The 21,054-nt window shown below is 42.3% G+C and overlaps 1 protein-coding gene across 3 annotated transcripts in view; it reads left to right on the plus strand.

The window, feature by feature from the left end:
- Nucleotides 1-21,054, plus strand: part of AHI1 (Abelson helper integration site 1) — a 209,725-nt gene that overhangs the window by 140,185 nt on the left and 48,486 nt on the right. For all 3 annotated transcript variants that reach the window (XM_075203181.1, XM_075203183.1, XM_075203182.1), the window contains one exon: nt 11,806-11,864. In XM_075203181.1, the coding sequence (XP_075059282.1) occupies nt 11,806-11,864 (59 nt within the window). The remainder of the gene's footprint in view (nt 1-11,805; nt 11,865-21,054) is intronic.

Below are 21,054 nucleotides of genomic sequence, written 5' to 3' on the forward strand. Positions count from 1 at the left end.
GTGGCCAGCCGAGTGTCAATCAGAAAATAGTCTATTCGGGTGTATATGTTATGGGGATGGGAATAGAAAGTATATCCCCTGTCCGTGACAATAATCACCCGCCACCCATCCAGGAGGGAATGCTCTTTAAGTAATGCGGCAAATTGATTGGCCTGCCGAATGGAATGTGCTTGTGGCTGAGATGAAGGCGTGGTCATCGGCGTCCTATCAAGAGAGGGGTCTAGAATCATATTAAAGTCGCCCCCCATGAGCAAGTGGCCCTTGGCATGCTTGTGTATACGGCTGAGCAGCTTCTGAAGGAAAGGGATTTGGGCACTATTAGGAGCATAGCAACAGACTATTGTGACTGGAAGCTGAACTAGCGTGCCTACCAATATGAGAAAGCGGCCGTCCGGGTCTGCAATCGAGCGACACACCACCAACGGAACAGATGGTCTTACCAGAATGGCTACTCCTCTGTGTTTAGAGGTGGCTGAGGCGAAGAATGTCTGCGAGAAGAGTTTTCCTTGGAATGTTGCATGTGGTTCTGTCAAGTGGGTCTCTTGAAGAAAGACTATGTCTGCCCGAGACTTTTTGAGAGCAGTCATAAGTGTAGTGCCTTTCTGGGGCGTATTTAACCCCTTAACATTGATTGTTAGTAACTGCAGAGACATGGTATAGAAGATATTCTAAATTGTGTTGACGAGGGGCTCCCCCGAATCCGTGTCCCTCTATGGATCATGGTGAGAATATGACTTGAAAGGCGAAGAGAAGAAGCGTGAAAAAGAGTAGAAAGATGGACGGGAAGGAAATGAGGGATAGGGGAAAGTTTAAGCCATCTGCAACCAGCCAGGGAGGGAGAGGGAAGACCGGTCATGAGATGTCCGGTCTATGGTTGTTCGACTTCGGAGAGATTAGGAAATGTTGTTACAAGGTGTAACAACAAGGGGGGGGGGTACAGGAAGAGAAAGGGGGGGCTGGGGGGTTCAAGTGTGAGCGGAGGTCGGGTAGTGAATGAAGAGGAGTAGGGGCATCAACAATATCAATTTAAATCGGTTCATAAAACATTAACCTGTGTTGTGAGACACTTGACAAAAGTAATTAGTGCAATATAAGCCCAGTGAGCTATCCGGTCATAATAACTATAGAGAGTTAAGTTAAACATTGAACAGTAAACATCACCGTTGCCGGATAGTCCATGGAAATATATCAGGAGTAAATGGAGGACTAAACTGTAGACTCGGAGCAGCACAGTCCCAAACAGAGATGTAACTGATGAACGAGCGGAAGTGTCCCCTCCGTGTTCCAAAATGTACAACTTTTAAATATTTTATATCACATTTGTTAAAAGTAAATCAAGTCAGGTAAAAATATATCAAAATGTATACAAAAATATAAGATTATATAAGTTAAACTGTAGAAGTACAAACCCATTCCCAAGCTGGACTAGGAAAGGAGGAGAAGCCCACAGCACAGCAGCCAGCACCCAGACACATCTGGAACTCTAGCTAATAAAAACAAGGAGGAATAAAAAATACACTGTCTACAATATACATTTTATTTGAAGAAAAAACACTTACCTTATACCATGTGTTGACAATTATTTGATAAGTGTCTATACAATCTTCTACTGATCTGATGTATACCAGCACTGATTGTGCTTTCCCACCCAATGAAGTCTTCTTTCTTGATCTGATGTAGTCCAAGAAAAATAGGAAAAAACTTCACCCTTTTACTATTGCTGAACATGTCTCAGATGTCAGATGAGGAATCTTTCCTAGGAAAATTCATTGAAATAGTCATTGAGGGCTCATGTAGAGTTGGATGGAAGTCTGTTTCCTTTTTGTGTAACATACGAATTTCCATACTGTTCATGCGCATGAAAAGTGCGTACCCATACATCCGTATGCAGATATGGTTGCATGTTACACATACCAATCCTTACACTTTGAGGAGTAGGATGGGGAAGGGAGGGGACTGGCAAGCGTTGGGCATGTACAGTAAGGGCATGTTCATGTAATTACTTACACATGCGCATTTACACCTGACAGGAGGCGTATCTGTTTCGGGTGCTGGAGGGCTGGTACAATAAGATGACTTATGATGATGATTGGCAGCACTAGCAAGATCAGTGGTTCCCAAACTGTGTGCCTAGGCTCCCTGGGGTGCCTCGGCCAGGGCCAGTGGCAAGCAAGGCAGGGGGACCACTTGGTAATTATTTTGGCTTAGGGGTGCCTTGAAAAAAATATGGAGACCCTAAGGGTGCCTTGAACTGGAAAAGTTTGGGATCCACTGAGCTAGACACTTCTGATCAGCTGATTGCAACCTGACCCCTCCAATTGATATTACTTAATTCATTAGTGTGGCTGCTATTTTATAAGTCACTGCAGTTTATTCGCATTCCTTAATTGAGGTTTCCATTTGGACTGCAGCAGGAAAGAATATTGCTATTTAATTCTTGGAAAACAATATATGTTTGTATTTAATTGAGTTGTTCTTGTATTTTGTATTTGTGTCTGTATTTAATTAAATTTTACATGGTAATTGGGACTTTTGCATGTATTAATAACACTGTCCATACACCATTCTCACTTATGTATATGACGCTTCATTACATTATTATATTGTGATGACATTTCATTGCAGTATTGTATTGTGCACAAACAAGGTAATGCATAGTTTGCATTTTCTACTAACATTGTCAAGCCACATTTCTAAGCTATGTTTTCTCTACACTATTGTTGGGCGTAGGTACACACTTGTTACTGCTGATGTCCAGCTGTACGCTGTTTGATAAATTGGTGAAACATATCTTTTTACTTGACTACGATGCTCTAACAAGTCGATATTGTGTCAGTAATAGGAAGAGGTATAACAACCTCTGTCATGTAATAAATAGCCACTATCTTTATTTTCAGTGAAAACCACGGTAGCGTTCACTTTAGACTTTGGAATCCAAATCTGGATCTTGATGTGGGCTTGAAACTAATACAGCTGCACAAAGGTTCTTCCCTGGCCTTTCCGATGTTGCCCAAATGCTTCATAGGGCAATAACACATCATTTCTTCAGGGCTGGATTTGCCATACAGAGCACCTGGACACTTGCATGGGTCATCACTGTTCAGGGACAGCATATTTGGATGTCCTTTTTTTGCTACATGGTCTTTACCACTTTACCGACAGCCTATTCTTTCCTGCTAGAATAAAAGAGAGGATTGGGTCCGACAGAATGCAGCTATTGCATTGATTCTTCTGTATATAGCTAGTTTTTCCTGTCCAGATATATCCTCTTGAATTTAAAGTTATCAAATCAAGATATTTAAAGGGGTTGCCACGTTTGGACAGACCTTCAATAAAGAAACACGACTCCATGTATAGCAAATCCAACCCCCGTGATTCCACCCTGTTACTTAATTCCATGTGTCATGTTGCTCATTTTCTGCTCATACAAACTGGTATTTTAAAGTAACACTAGTTAAATATGATGGGTAAAAACATTTTCATTATGGAGTGTGGGAGGAAAGTGGACCACCCAGAGAGAACCCAAGCAGGCACAAGGAAAACCTACAAATTAACCACAGATAGGGCCTAGTTGGAATCATACCATGACCCCAGTGCTGTGATGCTGCAATGCTAACCACTGTGGCACCTAAAGAGCTTAAAGAATATTGGGATGTGGATAGATGTTTGCTTTGAATATTGCAACAATTGGAGGGGCAGGAACCAAATGTAATTTCTAAACAATCTGTAAAATAAAGTATAAGTGTAGCTAGCTAAAGCTCACCATATCCAAAACAGAGCATATTATCTCCCCTCCTGCCAGAGTCACCACCTCCCCTCAAATCTCCCCCACTGTTAATAACACCAGAATTTCGTCAGTCTCCAAACCCTGCTGCCTTAGTGTTACACTTGACTCTGCCCTCTGCTTAATTCCTCACATCCAAACTTTCTCCCTTTTTTGTCAATTCCACTTTAAAAACATTGCCTTTGTCTTACTAGACATACTACCAAAACTCTTAACCATTCTCTCATCATCTCCCATCTTGACTACTGCAACCTCCTGCTATAACCTCCTTCTGTCATTCCCGACACACCCATAAATCCACACTTCAATCCATCCTAAATGCTGCTGCAAGACTGATCTTCCTCTCTCACCACTCCACATCTGCTGCACCACTTTGCAAATCCTTACACTGATTCTGTGTTCTGCAGAATAGAATTACTCACCCTTACCTCCAAAGTCCTCAACAACACACCCCTTCATACATCTCAAATCGCATATCAAAATACTCTCCCTCCCGCCCTCTTAGATCTACCGCTGTCCTGCGCTTTGTCTCGTCTCTGGTAACCACCTCTCACTCCCGCCTACTAGACGTCTCCCGTGCTGCTCCCCCACTTATGGAATTCCCTACCACATCCAATCAGGCTTTCCCACAGCCTTCAAATCTTTAGACGGTCTCTAAAAACCCATCTCTCTAGATAATTACCTGGCCACTAAGGATATAGCTGATACATCAGTTTTTACACACTGTTGCGCTCTTAAGGCAGTCCTTAGGGGTGCTGCGATCCAAACTGGTGCCAGAATTAAAAGGAACAATACCTTAATGCAAAGGGACTTAGGGCTAGATTTACTAAGCTGCGGGTTTGAAAAAGTGGGGATGTTGCCTTTAGCAACCAATCAGATTCTAGCTGTCATTTTGTAGAAAGTGCTAAATAAATGAAAGCTACAATCTGATTGGTTGCTACAGGCAACATCCCCACTTTTTCAAACCCGCAGCTTTGTAATTCTAGCCCTTAGAGTCTAAAATTGTGGCTTTAGAAAGCAGTAACAAAACCAAACCCTCTACTACACTGAAAAATGAGCTGACCCAACTGAGACACCAACTTCAGCAGCTCCTCATGTCACGTACCCAGGCGACTCTCTCATGCCTCCGCCGTAAGTTTTATACAACGGAATAAAGCAGGGCGCATGTTGGCGCGGAAACTCTGTTATCAGGCTGGAAACCGTATCCGCCATTTCTCTGGCCCCACTGGTTTAAAATATTCGAACCCCCGAAATATAGCTAATTTGTTCTCAAAATATTATGCTAGCCTTTATAATCTTAAAGACGATCCCAGTGTTCCACAACCCTCCCTGACTGATATTCATGACTTCCTCCAACATTTACACCTCCCCTCCTTGGACACAGGCACACTCCAGACTTTGAATAGCCCATGGATCTCTAGAGAGGTGAGAGAGGTTATTAAAAACCTGACCCAGACGGTTACATTAGTGACTTTTACACCACTTTTCAAAAAGACCTTGTTCCCATATTAGTCACTCTATTCAATGAGGGCACGGGCTGTGGTGGGTTTCCTGAGGAAATGTTCGAAAGGATCGAATTGTAACTATACCGAAGCTGGGGAACGATGCAACAGAGTGTCGCAACTATAGGCTGATTGCTCGCCTAAACACGGACCTTAAGATCTATGCACAATTGATCGCCAAGAGGATCATTCTTCTGTCCCTCATACACCCTGATCAAGTAGGGTTCTTGCTGGGAAGGCAAGCGTCAGAAAACATGAGAAGAGTGCTAAGCCTTGTTTCCTATGTCTCGAGAATTGTACTGACATATTAATGCTTTCTCTGGGCGCAGAGAAGGCATTTGACAGATTATACTTGGACTTTATGAAACATGATTTCATTAAATTTGGCTTTCAGGGGGATATTCTGCAGTCGATTATGGCACTATATTGCGGCCCATCTTCCAGGGTCTAAAGTAACAGGTTTCTGTCTGACGCATTTTCTATTTCCAATGGGACTTAGACAGGGGTGTCCTTTATCACCCCTTATCTATGTATTGGCAATTGAGGCCTTTGGTGGACACTTGCGTAGATCGGCGTTCTGCAAAGGCTTCAAAGTTTGGGGCACCTGCCACATCCTGTGCCTGTTTGCAAATGACGTTCTTCTGTTTATCTCAGAGCCAGAGTCCTTACTTATCACGTTACATCTCATACTTAATAGATATACTCGGGCTTCATAGTACAAACTTAATACTGCAAAAACTGATGCATTGCCTTTACATACATCTCTAGATTCTTTAAGCCGCTTGAAGTCTAGATTTAAATATATTTGGAAGGAAAAAGCGATCTCATACTTAGGAACTCAGGTTCCTGTGAATCTCTCAGATGTATTTGAAGTTAACTATCCTCCATTATTAACGCAACTCCATAAACTCTCTACCTCATGGATGACATTTGAGGTGTTATGGCTGGGCCGAGTAGCGACCTTTAAAATGATGCTTCTCCCCAAACTTATGTACTTATTTTGAACTATTCCCTACATTCTCCCAAAAAAGTACATATCCACATTCCATTCATTGATGCTTCAATACATTTGGAGAGGTTGTCCATCTAGGCTATCTTTTGCCTGTATGACTTTGTCAAAAAAACAGGGGTGATTAGCTTGACCCGATCTCACAAGGTATTAAGAAGCATGCATTCTATTTCAAATTAGAGACTGGTCTCTCCCGACCTCCCAAAACCCCTGAATAGATTTGGGAAGGGCTTTCTTTAATATGTATCCATTCGCAGATTTGATCTGTCTCCCCAAACATTTGAGGCCCCATCTACCTGACCCCTTAGCGTCTTTAGAGGATGCTTTGAGAATTTGGGACAGACCCGTGGGGTCACCTACAGAATTTACCATTCCGACTAGTAATGTTTCTCTCCTCATGGTGTCTACGTTTCTTCCTGATTTTGATATCTCTGGCTGGATCCATGCGGGACTTTCATCCCTAGCCCACCTGTTTGGCTCTGTGGGCCTCTGTTCTTTTGCCAAGCTGCAAGACACATTTGACCTTCCATCTAAGGACTTTTATAAATACTTGCAGCTGAGGCATTGGATCTAAGACCTTCACCGGCAGAACGGTCCACTTCACCCACCAGCTTCTCTTCTGTGCACCAAACTGACCAAGGGTAACAATAAGGGTGGAATCACCTTTTGGTATAGGCATCTTTCCTCCTTATCTACCATTCCCAAAAACACCTCCCAAATTAAGTGGGTGTTGGATCTCAACACCTCTGTTTCCCCGGCTCAGTGGGACATTATATATAGTAATTTGTCTTCTGTATCTAAATACACCAACCATGTGGAAATGTAATGTAAATTGTTATATCGTACTTACCTTACCCCAGCACGTCTCCAGAAGATATGGCCTAACCATTCTTAATTGTGTTGGCACAATTGTGGAGGTGTGGGGGACCTTATGCATGTGTGTTGGTCGTGCCCAGTTATTCAACCCTTGTGGAGGTGTTTGACCTTGCGCGGAAAGTTACCTCTATATCCTTAGCTCCAACACCACTTCCTGCCCTCCTTCATCTATATCCTGAACAATTACCCGAACATTACAGATATATTTTACACTGGGAGTGCTGCCAGTTCATTTAATACCAGTCAACGAAAAAAACAATCCTCTTCCACTTGGGTAAAAACAAGATTCCTAATCCATACTTAGGAAGATACATGCATTGGCAAGTGAAAAGTTTTATACTCCTGTAGATACTACTATTTCGGCCCGCCTATCCATGTGTATTTCATGAAATCAAACACTGTTGCTCAAATCACATGCCCACTTTTGCGCATTTGTGTGTTTGTTTTTCTTCACTTGAGCCACTCTTTGACGGCTTGAATTAGTTTGTTTGCCGTTCATGAAAAATATCCAGTGTTTGATGTATTTTCTTTTTTAATATAGATTATTTTGTTTGAATGTGTTTTTAAGAATTGCAAAATTAAAACATAATATAGTATGGTTTATATTGGACCACTACACTTAAAATGTATGTTGTTTTATTCAAAGGAGCTGATGATATTTACATATATATAGGAAAATAGTTTTAGAAGTTTATTAGAACTATCATCATCATCACCGTTTATTTATATAGCGCCACTAATTCCGCAGCACTGTACAGAGAACTCCCTCACATCTGTCCCTGCCCCATTGGGACTTACAGTCTAAATTCCCTAACACACACACACACACACACACAGACTAGGTTAACAAATACTAGATATGTATGCCCCATCATCACACCGCTCCTCCTTCAATTGCCCCAATCGCCCTGCCCCTGGATCCGCTCCTGCCCCTGACTGTTCAGTGTATGATTAGTAGCTGCTATTGGGGATGGGTGCAAAATAAAGCATGCCCCTCCCACAGATTACCAGTGACACACTGAAAAGCACTGGGGTTCATTGTGAGCCCCAAGTTTTGTGGAGGTTGATTGTGAGTTTTGAATGAAAGACTCCAGACTCCAAAAAATCAGCTTCACCAGTTTATTTCAATGTTTAAAACAAATATTTTTTGCTTTTTTAATCTGACATAGAAAACAAACAAAAAAAATCCCCATAAAATGATACACCCAAACATACAAGTTCTAAAAGATTAAATCCAGGAGGACATATAATCACTAGTTTTTCCCACACTGGGCATTCCAGGAGTCTCAGCCCCCCCAGATTTGATAACTTAACAATTATTCAACGTAGAAGTCAATTTGCAGCAGTGGAGTTTTTGGGGTGTTTTGGGAGGATCATTTTAGACTGTCAGTTTGAGAAAATAATATTTTTTAATATTAAATAATGTAGTTAAGGTTTTGGGGAGTCTATAGTATTTAATTCAATTAAAGTTTATTTCAAAATTATATCTTGTATTAACTTTTGTTTTGTATAATGGATGGGGTCTTAGGGGTACTAGGACCACAGAGGTGGAAAGCTTGCCACTCCCAAGCATCCCAATCTTGTTCAAAACCCTTGCCTCCACCGCATAGCCACCGAGAGCGGGGACAACAGCCCTGTGCTGATGAGCCTGAAGTTGGTTTCCACTGTGGAAAGAGGACCCCAGAGACATCCCGGCAGCTTCACAATACCAGAATACATACCAACCAGCCACTTATATCATTAGCTTAGTTGCAAAACAACAAGAGTAGTCAGAGTCACTTTGGAAAATGGAATAACAATAAAAAGTGTAAGACACAGATAAGTTCAAAAGGAAGATGGATCAGGAAAGTCTGCTAGTATACAGAGTGCTCTCATATATCACGGATCCAATCCAAGATGTGTTTTGATAACGAGATGCTTAAACTGGTTGTGGCACACTTCTCGAAAAAGTGCAGTAAATCGGTTACTAAAATGTGATCATTTTAGAACTGGTTAAAAAAAATTGATAACATAAAACAGATTTGAACATGTTCAAGATAATGCGATCATGTCGAGCCAGTTTGTACACGTGCAAACTGGTTTACACATGTTCCAGCTCAAATTGAATAAATATGACTTTTTTTTTATTGTAAACAGTGTACCTCAAATGTGAATGGTGAACCTTCGAACTGAGAATACAGTATTGATCAAAGTTCAATTTAATCAGAACGTTAAACTACTTTTATATTAATTAATCAAAAAGTAACAATATGGCACTCAACCTATCAAATTCTTATCAACCTATAAAATAGTCCCAAAATCCAAAGCACTTCCTTATTTACAGGATGGCTGCCAACACTCCAAAAAAACAGGTGGTATGTCCGGTAAACATAAGCCTATAAAAGAAAAATGGAGAGAGGGGCACCTAATAGTGCAGTATTATTGGAAATATTTACCAATAGTAAAGCGTGGTAAATATTCTGCGTCTCATCACATTGTTTGATGAGGCGGTGATAAGAAGTTGTCCACTTACTGATGTGATCTTACACCTGTTTTGGGTACGCAGAATATTTACCGCACTTTACTACTGGTACATATTTACAATAATACTGCACTATCAGGAGCCCCTCCCTCCGTTTTTCTTTTATATTATTTTGACGGTTTAGAAAAACATTCAACCTGGAAGGGTATGGGAATACCTCGATTGTAAACTGCTAGCTGCAGATTTCAAAGTTCAGCTTCAAATCAGGGTCCATAGCCAATTGTACTGAACTGGTATCGGCTTTCGAACTGGTTTAAAATTTTAAATAAGTTTAAAAGTATATTTTGTCAGGGAGAACAGCTAATAAACAACCAATATTTCATTGTTGTTTTTTTCAGTAATTCAGCAATAATTTGAGGTGGGAGGGCCATTACTTAATAAACTTAATAAGCATATCTAGATACAAATGACAAAAGGTACATTACATACAACAAAAAAGATTGCAAATTAAATTTTTAAGTCCAATCCAAATCTCTTCTTTTTTTAATAAAATATATTAATTTGCTGCAGTCTTGTTACTATTGTCTTATTCTTTCAGCCCAAGTTCTAGTCATGTTTTAAAAAACATTGCAACTCCTGAATTTCTGATCTCGGCACCGGGGAGCCTCTATAGGTTGTATAGAGGATTTTCACGATGAAATCACATTCGGTTTCATCGTTCTGTCCGATGTATCTAAATTCCTGAACAAAGTGACAAGAGTCAAAACAGCGAGGTACTGTTTCATCGCACTGGGGGCAACCAGCACCTCCTATCCGTGAATCCACCCCTGACTTAGCTACTTATTGAAGCAAGTGAATGTAAAGGGTCAAATAATGTACCTCCTCAGCAGGGGCTGGCTGGCAAATTTAAGCCATCGAGGCGAGGACTCAGCAGCCTATTCGGAACATTTTAAAGGCAAACAAATGCAGGTAGTCCAGTAACCCAGCCAAAGATAGCCCACTATGGTACCAGCCTGGGGGGCAGGTGGCCCCTGCCCAGCCAGTCCCTGCTCCTCAGTATTTGAAAAATTTTACATGTCACTTTGTAAATAGTACATTTGTATTTTAGCATTATATACACTAAATTGCCTTAGTGACTTTTGAAATTTAATTTGGCTTTATTTTAAAAGTAGATAATAAAGAAGATTTTATTCCAAACTATAAAGTATATGTTATAAAGCTATATCATATGACTGACTGAACCTTGTGTATGACCCTGTAGTCTGTACAGCGTATTTCAGCTTCAGTTCACCCAAGATAATTTTGAACCAGAATAATGCCATATATTAAAGTACCACATTCCAAAACAATGTCTCTCCTAGCAAATAAAACCATCTGCAATATTGACATATTTTCCTTAAGAAATGTAACCAAAAACTTAACTTTGCTTATTTGTATCATCCTCTTTATCGTTATCATTTATATTGTGCCACCAATTCTGCAGCACACAGAATATATGTCAAACACATCAATCCCTGCCCCATTAGAGCTTACAGTCTAAATTCCTTAACATACACAGAGACTAGGGTTAATTTGATAGCAGCCAATCAACCTACTAGTATGGTTTTGGAGTGTGGGCGGAAACTGGAGCCCCCCTCAGAGGAAACCCACACAAATACAGATAAGACCCTCGTCGAACTTACGACCCCAGCGCTGTGAGACAGAAGTGCTAACCATGTAGCGCAGGAGCTGGGAAAAGGAAAGTATGTCAGCACAGATTCATTTATAGCCCAGTCACCTAGATGTTTAATTAAAAAAAGAAGATATTTTGGTTACTAATAAAACTATTTTCTTTGGAGGACAGAGGGAACAACAACTAATGCAGACAGCATAAGGACCATGGAACATTATTGCATACATCATTGTGGCTACTTTATAAATAGGTAGAGAATGATTAATTAGTCAAAATGTAGAACGGTGTGCCTCAAATAAAACCCTGTTTGACAAGTAGTATGTAACCCCCTGAGTATTTGAAAATTGTGTTGTAAGCTGTTGAGTGAAACTGTTCCCAAAACCCATCAATGAGGGTCCTACTGAATCTGCCCAGAGTTAGCACTGTTTTCAAAGTAATGAAGAAGGAACAAGGTGTAACAGGCTCAAAAAAACAAATGCTTTTTCTCTTGTCTTTTTGCAGGTGGTTTTAGCCCAGTTGGACTACCAATTAGTCGAACACCATCAATTAAGCTGCAAATGGTAAGACAGTTTGGTTATCATTTAAAATAATGTTTATTGCTAATCATACAGATTTAGTTAAAGAATTTATACTTTTATTACTTTCATTGTCAGGTATTTATTTTGTGAGCGCTTTCATTTATGTGTTTGGAGCATCAGCAAATAGGTCTGTAAAGAAGCGCATTTACTTTTATGTAGCTATATGTTCTATTATAAAAAATATTAGTCTCAAAAAAGCTACATTTGCAGCTCTGACCTTGTGCTTATCTGAAACTACTATATATGACAGCTTAGGGTTTACTATTGTGGTATCACAAACCCTAATAATGGCAGTACGCCTTACATACCTCCCAACTGTCCTGATTTATGCAGGACAGTACTGATTTGAGGGCGGTGAGCTTTGTCCCGTGGCTTGAAAAGTGGGAGAAATCTCTTGTTCACTGCATCCCTGTAATGCATGGGTGTTTGGAGGGGAATATGTGGTAGCCAACTCTTCCCAGGCACTAGGCAGGCCCCTTCTTGGGATGTGACCACGCCTCCATTGTGACATAGCCACAATCTGTCCTGATTTGAAGAAGCAGCAAAGTTGTGAGGCATTATATGTAAATAAGAGCTTATCTGAGTATTTAAAAGATGAAGCCCTGAGAATGAGGGGAGATCCTTCACTGTTGTGAGTAGTACAGTAAGAATGAAATCAGACTTTAGCAAGAGAAGAAGTACTTTTACTCCGCTACATAGTAAATGTAAATGCAATATGAAATCTCTCAAGTATGGGAACTTTTACAAATACAGCTACTATGTTATAAGTAACTCTTCTTTTATTTTATTATCGTTTAGTAGCCAATATTTAGGGCAATTGGGTAGTTCAACATCCACAATAGCTTTAGCGGGAAGGAGAACTACATCCCAAAAGGGTCTAAGCGTTGTGCATTCCCACCATATATGTAATGGGGTACCTGGCGCCATCTGGCATCGCCAGCACAGATTTGACACCCCAGGAAACATCTTAGAAAGCAGATTGGGACACCGGTACCACCTAGTCATCGTCCTTCTACTGTGTTTCAATTACTCTGATACTAACCGAGCTAGACTGAGTACGTCGAAAAATGTCGTTCAACTCTTGTTCGGTTACTGTACAACCCAATTCCCGCTCCCAGTCTCGTGTTAAGGTGGGTTGTTTACTAAAGAAGTGTTCAATAACAATACTATAAATAAGAGATAGTGTGTGTCTAGCATATAATGAGGCAGTACATAAAGATTCAAACTGAGTAAGCGGCCATCCCACAGACTCCCGAATTTTCGGAGAGCCTAAAAAGTGACTAAGATGTATATGTCTCTATATCTCCGCATCTGGGAGTTCCCATTTGGACTGGAGATTGGCGAAAGACCCCAGAGATGTCCACCTGCTGGCCGACACGCTGAAGTCCCGCCCAATGTCTAAAGGTCCGTTTAGAAAGACCCGAGGGGAAATCTGGGTTATCAAATGTCGGGGTCAGAGGCGAGTGTCATGAAGACATGTGTGGGACTGAGCGTAGTTTAAACCATCTAGTCAGTGTTGGGCAACAGTCGGGTGGGCAATTTTAGGTAGTGATGAAAGCCAGGGCGTGAATTGAAGTGGCTTACCCGAGACGTAGACCCATTGCTTGTCAGGACCCTGCCTCGTCCTGTCCAACACTCTATTTAACATAACCGCGTCGTAATACAAAGCGAAGTGTGGGAATTGCAGGCCCCCAGCATGTTTGCGTATATATAATATGTCATGCCTAAAGCCGGGACGTCTACCCTTCCACACAAAATCCCGAACAGCTTTATGTAATGTCTTGAATCATGAGGTGGGAAGGTGTATAGGGAGCGTGTGGAGCAGATAGAGGATCCGGGGCAGTAGGTTCATTCTTACCACGTTGACGCTACCTATCAGGGAGAAGCCCTTTGGGAGCCAATTCTTCAGGTCCTTGCGAATTGTATTAGTGATGAGTGTAAAATTTTCTTTAAAAATATTCGAGTTGTCTTTAATAATAACCCCTGAATTTTTGAGCCATGTGAGGTGCCAGATAAATGGGAAAGATGGCTTCAGGCCTTCAACTACTGCCTCGGTCGCAGAAATGCTAAGTGCGACAGATTTTGAGTAGTTGATTTAAAACTGGAGAGTTCGCCAAAGGAGCGGAATTCTGCTAATATATTAGGTATTGGAATCGCAGGGTTAGTGAGAATGGCCAGAAGATCATCAGCGAAGAGAGCAAGCTTAAAGCTTTTGTCCTCCATCTTTAGGCCAGAAATGTCGGGGTTAGCCTGAATGGAGTGGGCCAAAGCCTCAATGCACAAAATAAAAATCAACGAGGACAGGGGACAGCCCTGTCTAGTATCATTTGATATAACAATGTCCTCTAACAATTCCCCATTAACCTTAACCATTGGCTGTGAATACAAGGCGGCTCTCTGGGCCAAACTCAGCGGGCCCAGGCCCAGGTGTCTGAGGACCCCTCGCATAAACTCCCAATCTACTCTATCCTACCTTTTCAGCGTCCGTGGATAGCAAAACTGTTGGAGTGTTGGTGGTGGTCACAAGCTGCACTAAGCTGATTAGTTTTGTGGTATTGTCCCGCTCCTCCCTCCCCGGGACAAACCCTACCTTGTCGGAATGAATGATTTGAGGTAAGTAAGGTTTCAACCTATTTGCTATCAACTTAGCATATAGTTTTATATCCCCATTAAGTAGAGTTTTGGGCCTATAACTAGAACACAATGTTGGATCTTTCTCTTCTTTTGGTAAAACCGTGGTCTGGGCAGCTAAAGATTGAGGAGAAAAGTGCGTATGGGCAGAAACAGAGTTAAAGGCATGTTCCAAAAGAGGGACTAGTTGAGCATTGAAAATTTTATAGTACGAGATGGTGAAACCATAAGGTCCCCGGCTTTTCCCCGATGGTGTCGTCTTGCTCGCCTCTTTCAGTTCCTCGATGGTAAAGGGTTCCTCTAGCAATTGTACGGATTCCTCATCTAACGTGGGAAAATCTATCCGTTTGAGATACTCTGGTATGCGAGTCTGTTTGGCCGAGTGCATATCTGCATCGTGGGAGTAGGACAGATTAGAGTTTTGTATAATAGGCATGAAATGCCGCTGCAATCTTAGACATATGAACTGATGTGGACCCTGATTCTGTTTTAATTTGAGGAACATAGAGTTGAGCTCTCTGTGATCGCAGGGCACGTGCTAGAAGTTTCCCCGGTTTATCCCCCATTGGTAAAACTTGTTCCAGCATTTTCTGAGATCAAGTTTAATTTTGTCGGGCATTAATTGGTTCAGGGCCTTCCTGGTGTCTGCCAGTTTCGTCATAACGGAGGATTACAGGAAGGATTTGTGTCTTGTTTCTAGAGACTTAATTTTTTCCAGGACAGAGTCCCTGAATGCTATCTTTTCTCACCTCCTTACCGCCCCCATTTGGAGGAGTTTGCCTCAGATGACGCATTTATGGGCCTCCCACAAAGATATTTTAGAGACGTCAGGAGTGTCATTAGTTTGGACGTATTCCGTTAGGGCCATCTCTAGCAATGATTTATTATGAGCATCATAAATCAAGAGTTCGTTTAGCCTCCAGGGGAAAGGACGGCTGCATGTCCTGAAAGTAGAGAGAGTCAGATATACCGGCGCATGGTCAGACCAGGTAACCTGGCCTATGGATACGTCTATGATCAAGGGCAACTGATTATGTGTGAGGAAAAAGTAGTCTAGTCTCAAGTAGGTATTGTGTGGGTGCGAAAAGAATGTGTAGTCTCGGTTCGTGGGGTGTTTAAGACGCCACGTGTCTACCAGCTGGTGTTCATGTATGGTGCGTCTCACTGTCTGATACAGCTTACCGGCAAATCTGGCTGACCCCGTGGAAGTGTCTATCACAGGGTGGAGGACCAAGTTACAATCACCACCTATTATGAGGGTGCCTTTCTTGATCGAATCCACCTTATCCAGGAGCGTTTCTAATAAAACAGGTTGGTTAGAATTCGGACCAAACGTTCACAAAAGTATACATTTGGGTGGAAATTGTACAAGTCACCACCAGACATCTCCCTTCTTGCAGTCTGTGAGTAACTATATTTTTAACAGGCAAACGTCTGGGCAGGAGAATTGCCACTCCCAGGGACTTATTCTCAGAATTATTACTCGTGAATGAATGCGAGTAATGGTGGGTATGCAAGCGAGGGGCCGACCCTTGTTTAAAGTGCATTTCTTGGAGGAAAGCCACATCAATTTTCTTAGCTATGAGGTCTTCGGGACCATTTTTCTGGTACATTTAAACCCTTAAAATTAAGGGTAACACATCTGAGCTTACCCGCCATTACCAAGCGACTCTAGGTAGTAACATGTGGACATCCAATGAAAAGAGATGTTGAAGAACCCCTTAGTGTATATGAGAAGGGGAGAATAAGGGTGAATAGGGAAAGAGGATTAGGGAAATATAAATGCTTAAACTGAAATAACAGTACACTCGTGAAACTTAGAATCTTTAGCAAATGTATAAGACTGTTCCGGAAAGCCCAATAGGACCAAACATGGCCCGGAATAAAACAATCGGTCTAGCGGCACTGAGGAGAGCAACAACAGCAACAATCGAACAGAAGAAATGGTAAGCACTGCACCTCCAGGGAAGCCCAGGATGGTTCACACCCCGGACCACAGCATGGAAGGGCAGTGCAGCTACTTAGAAACGCAAATGCACTAACATAGCCACTCTTGTGATATACTATTGCCTGAACACAAACAATAAGAATATCTCGAACATTGTAAAAAGAATAAACTAATAATAATGGACTAGAGAGCTCCACATTAGGTGCTGAAAAAGGGGAGGAAACACAACAAACATAACTGCGCTGACCCTGCAGGGCAGTCGGCCACAATAGGAGAGACGGCAACAAGCGGATTAGCACGAAGCTAAACTAATGAGCTTTGTTGAAAGCAGAACTAAACCAAAATCTTGATTATATCATCTCAATAGCGATGAACGGGTCGGAGAACCAGGCGGTCGATCCCAGCTTGAGTACCTGTGAAAATAAAAGTGAAAACACAGAGAAATAGAAAAACTAGGAATGTCTGCCGACAAGTTCTCCTAAGGAACCGAGGACCTTCTGTGGAAAGGTAAGCAGTCATTCACAACTACCGTGGACTGCTAAATGTAAATCCCGGGGAAAGTCCTCCACCAAGAAATAGAAATCCGCACTCAGCATGTAGGTTTAGGTGTTCCCTTCTGCCTGCTGGTTCAGACGTTTTTGTGGTGACCGCTTTGGTCTCCCTGACAGTTGGAACCTCTCTGTATGATGATCCTCTATCGCCGGATATAAACGTTGGTGACTTTCCTGTCACTTGGAAAGAGGGATTATCGGAATGTTCAAAGTAGTACAGAAAAATTGGCGTTCTTGAGAACTGCCGATTTCCCATTATATGTGACTGGAGCGGGAAACCCCAGCGATACTTGATGGATCTCTTTTGGAGTTCCTCCGTAAGAGGCCTGAGCATCCTCTGATATTGTAACGTATGCCAGGAGAGGTCTTGAAAGATGTGGGTTTCTTGGCCATTAAACTCCATGCCTTGAAGACCCCTCAGCTTTCTGAGTGAAAATAGTGAAGACAACAGATGACGTCTCTAGGATTTGCCGATGGGGCTCTCTTGGGACGTAGAGCCCTATGAGCCCTATCAAATACGATTACATTATCTGGTGGTAATTCCAGGACTTCATTGAACACCTTTGTGTTCGTCTATCAGGCCCTGAGCGGGGACGTCCTCTGGTAGGCCTCGAATTCGTAAGTTATTCCGACGGCCCCGGTTGTCCAAATCATCCACCCTATACTGGAACCATTGCAGGGCCTTCGCCTGTTCAGCCACCGTATCTTCTAGGGCTATAAAGCGTTTGTCACCTTTTTCCTTGTGTTCCTCGATCTACCAGTTGGTGACCAAGGTGGGCAATATCAGTTTGCAGCAAAGCCACTTCTTGGTGAAAAATTGCTTGTAGTTTAGCTTCTAACGCCTCAAAATCTTTTTTGGAGGGCAGCTCTTATTTAGTCGAAAGGGATTTAAGCATTTGCAAGGCTTGAGATAGATCTGGCTGTTCGCTTGCCACAGACCCCCACTGGCACCGCCTGCCTTCCTGATGTGAAAGAGGTTTCAGATATGTACGAAAATCAGAAGTTTCCAGAAATTTTTTAGGATCTTTATTAGCAGAGCTCTTTCGTTCCCTGCCCATCAGGGCGATTAGAAATCGTGTACAGCAAATTATAAAAGGTGTAGTAGTCATCACTAGTAGTGCATAATGCAAAGGGAGAATTTTCGCTGTTCTTGTCCCCTCACATTTGGTCTAGGCAGCCATCCCAACGGACGTAAATTGGGGTCTAAATAGAAGGCTATTACAGCCTTATAGATCAATATGTCCTCATCCATGAAGATGGTCAGATTCATGAATGCAAACTTGAAAACTTGGGATGACGAATGTAATATTGTTTACCCACCACTCGATGTCAGTGGTGCTGCACAGAGAGAGGAGTAATTGCGTATCACAGACAATGTAGTGATCAAAACATCCACAAGATGGCAGTAGCTCTCCAGTCATGATAGATATGAGTAGTAGACTTGAGTTACAAATAGTTGGAGGCTGAGGTTGTGTAATGGGTTGGGTACCAAGCCGCAAGCAATACAAGCGACAACAGAACCTCAGGGGCAGTAGGAGTTCTGTAGTAGCCTGGAAGTGATATCACTCTTTGATCTCCGCCACTTCGGACATAGAAAGTCCAGGTCGGCAGGCAATGTATCACAGTTTTCCTGTGTGGGATCCACTGGCTCACCCTTCCACAGTGCAGGGCAACACGGAGCGGGTGTGTCTACCGGAGCGGAAGTGCGGTAGCAATGGTGAGTTCGTGACTTCCAGCTCCTCAATTCTATGTAGGTCTTGGCCAACGGCGTCAGGGACCACCCCACGAGTTCCAGAGTCAGAGTCTGCAGTACTGGCAAACTTTCCATGGGCTGTCCGATGGGACCGCTCTGCAGGTAAGAGCTAGGTGGAGTCCGTCCGTCAGTGGCTACAGGTCTCAGGGAGGAGGCTGTGAAGCTGATGGGCAACTGGTTCTCGCACCTCCGTCGCAGCTCACACTCGCCTGTCGGTCACACGGTGCTAGGGCTCTTCAGGGGTTCCTCAGATCTCACGGAGTTGGGTGGGTAGGTCGCAGCTCCGGGCGTCTGTCGGCAGGTCCAAGCTGCCTCTAATAAGTTCTCAAACTCCAGTCAGGTGGAGGAACGGTTACCCCTTTATTAGCTGTAAGTGGGGAACGAATAACTGCTGCTAAGATGTCATTTGCTGTGGATATTCGTGCCACGAGAGGAGAGCCTCAAAATTTCCTGACTTGCCAGTATGGCTGCCAAGCCATGCCCCCATAAGTAACTCTTCTATATAAGGCAACTTGTATTTTATCTTCCTGACCCTTTACGAATAAATGAGTGAAACTGTCAGTGTATTTATTTCACTATGAGAGATCCTATGGGAAACCAGTGCACATGAAATGATTATATTGTTAGCTGAGTAAGACCATAGTGGCCAGGTAATATGTTGCTTGAATTTCAGTCATAACAGAAAGTTAAAGTTTACCTCTGCTGTTTTGGTTAAAGTGCAAAATAATCAATCACTGAAGCCCAAGTTACCTAGCAGGGTTCAAGTCCTTTCAATGGTTTCAGTTCTTAATTAATAGCACCAAAATTGCTTTACAAAATGTGAGTAAAACAAACAGAGCTTTCTACTTTCTAAACATTAAGGAAAACATAGACTTGCCTTCAAAAAGCTGCAATTTTTATTATCATTATCGTTTATTTGTAAGGCGCAACAAGGTTTCCGCAGCGTCGTACACGGTACGAACAGTAGACTATACAGGGTAAAACAGTACAGAACAATAAACACAAAGTACCATAACTTCAGAAACTCTGGGCAGACAAATACAGTAGAGACGGAGCGGAAGAACAGGTATGGAGACAGGAGGGAAGAGGGGCCCTGCTCATACGAGGTTACATCCTAAGAGAGGGTAAACAAATCAGGCACAGAAGGGAGCCAGTGAAGCAAACGGGAGAGAAAAAAGGGGCCAGGGGAGAAACCGAAGAGATGAGAGGTTAAGCGGTTGGTGTGTAGGCCTTAGGGAACAGGTGAATTTTAAGTAGAGATGGTCACTGACCCCTGTGTTTTGGTTTTGGATCTAGATTACCTTCGTGTTTTGGTTTTGGTTTTGCAAAACCGCCCTTGCGTGTTTTGGTTTTGTTGGGTTTTGTTTTGCAATTTTGTTTAAAAATCAATGTTTTTGTGCATAAAGTAACCTAATTTAGTGCTCCACCTGTTTCTTGGATAAGTAAGGTAATTCTAAAGCTAATAAATTAGGAAGAAAACAGTTTAATCCCTGGTAGACCATCCTTAATTCTCCACACAAACCTGGTTGTCTTCCTCTTCATCTTTGCCTATTGGCAATGCAGCCATCGTCTTTGGGTGTATATTACACCCTCCACTTGTAGTTGAATAGAAAAAAATCGGCCTGCATAGACTGTGGAATTAGAAAGTAAAAATAAATGGACCACGGTAGTTTGGTATCTGTCTGCATCAGACCCCCTCTAGGAGTAAAATAGTAAACTATTCAGCCGTTATAGAATCTAGAATATAAATAGAAATTGAGAAAGGCAATTTGGTATCTGTCTGCATCATAATCATCAACATCATCATTAGTGCCCTCGTCGCCTACACAAATCTCTCCCTCATCCTCTTCTAATTCAAAAGTGGCATCCTCAATTGGTGTATCACCGACTACACTCGGGCTGTTAAGGCACACATCAGCAGAACTGCTGAAAGGAACCTTCTTTATGGGTACACTGTCAATAACAGAATGCTCACGATTAGACATACCACTGGTTGATGGACTCTCCCCAGGGATTGGTGTCATTTCTGATTCAGAGCATACATTATCCTCTAATGCCTTACTGTTTTCTTGCAGCTCGGCTTTCATGCGTAACAGTACTTGTGCACCACTTGTAGGCTCGGTAACATTTTTTGATCTGCCACTAATAGACAAAGGTGAAGTCCTCGTTCTCTCTTTGCCGCTGCTTGTGTAGAATGGCATGTTGGCAATTTTTTTTTATCGGCACTTAACTTTTCCTCAGTTACACTTCTTTTTCGCTTCAACTTAGTAAATTTTTTTGGGTGTGTGT

Source organism: Mixophyes fleayi, chromosome 3 (genome assembly GCF_038048845.1).
Source record: "Mixophyes fleayi isolate aMixFle1 chromosome 3, aMixFle1.hap1, whole genome shotgun sequence".
Classification (NCBI taxonomy): domain Eukaryota; kingdom Metazoa; phylum Chordata; class Amphibia; order Anura; family Limnodynastidae; genus Mixophyes; species Mixophyes fleayi.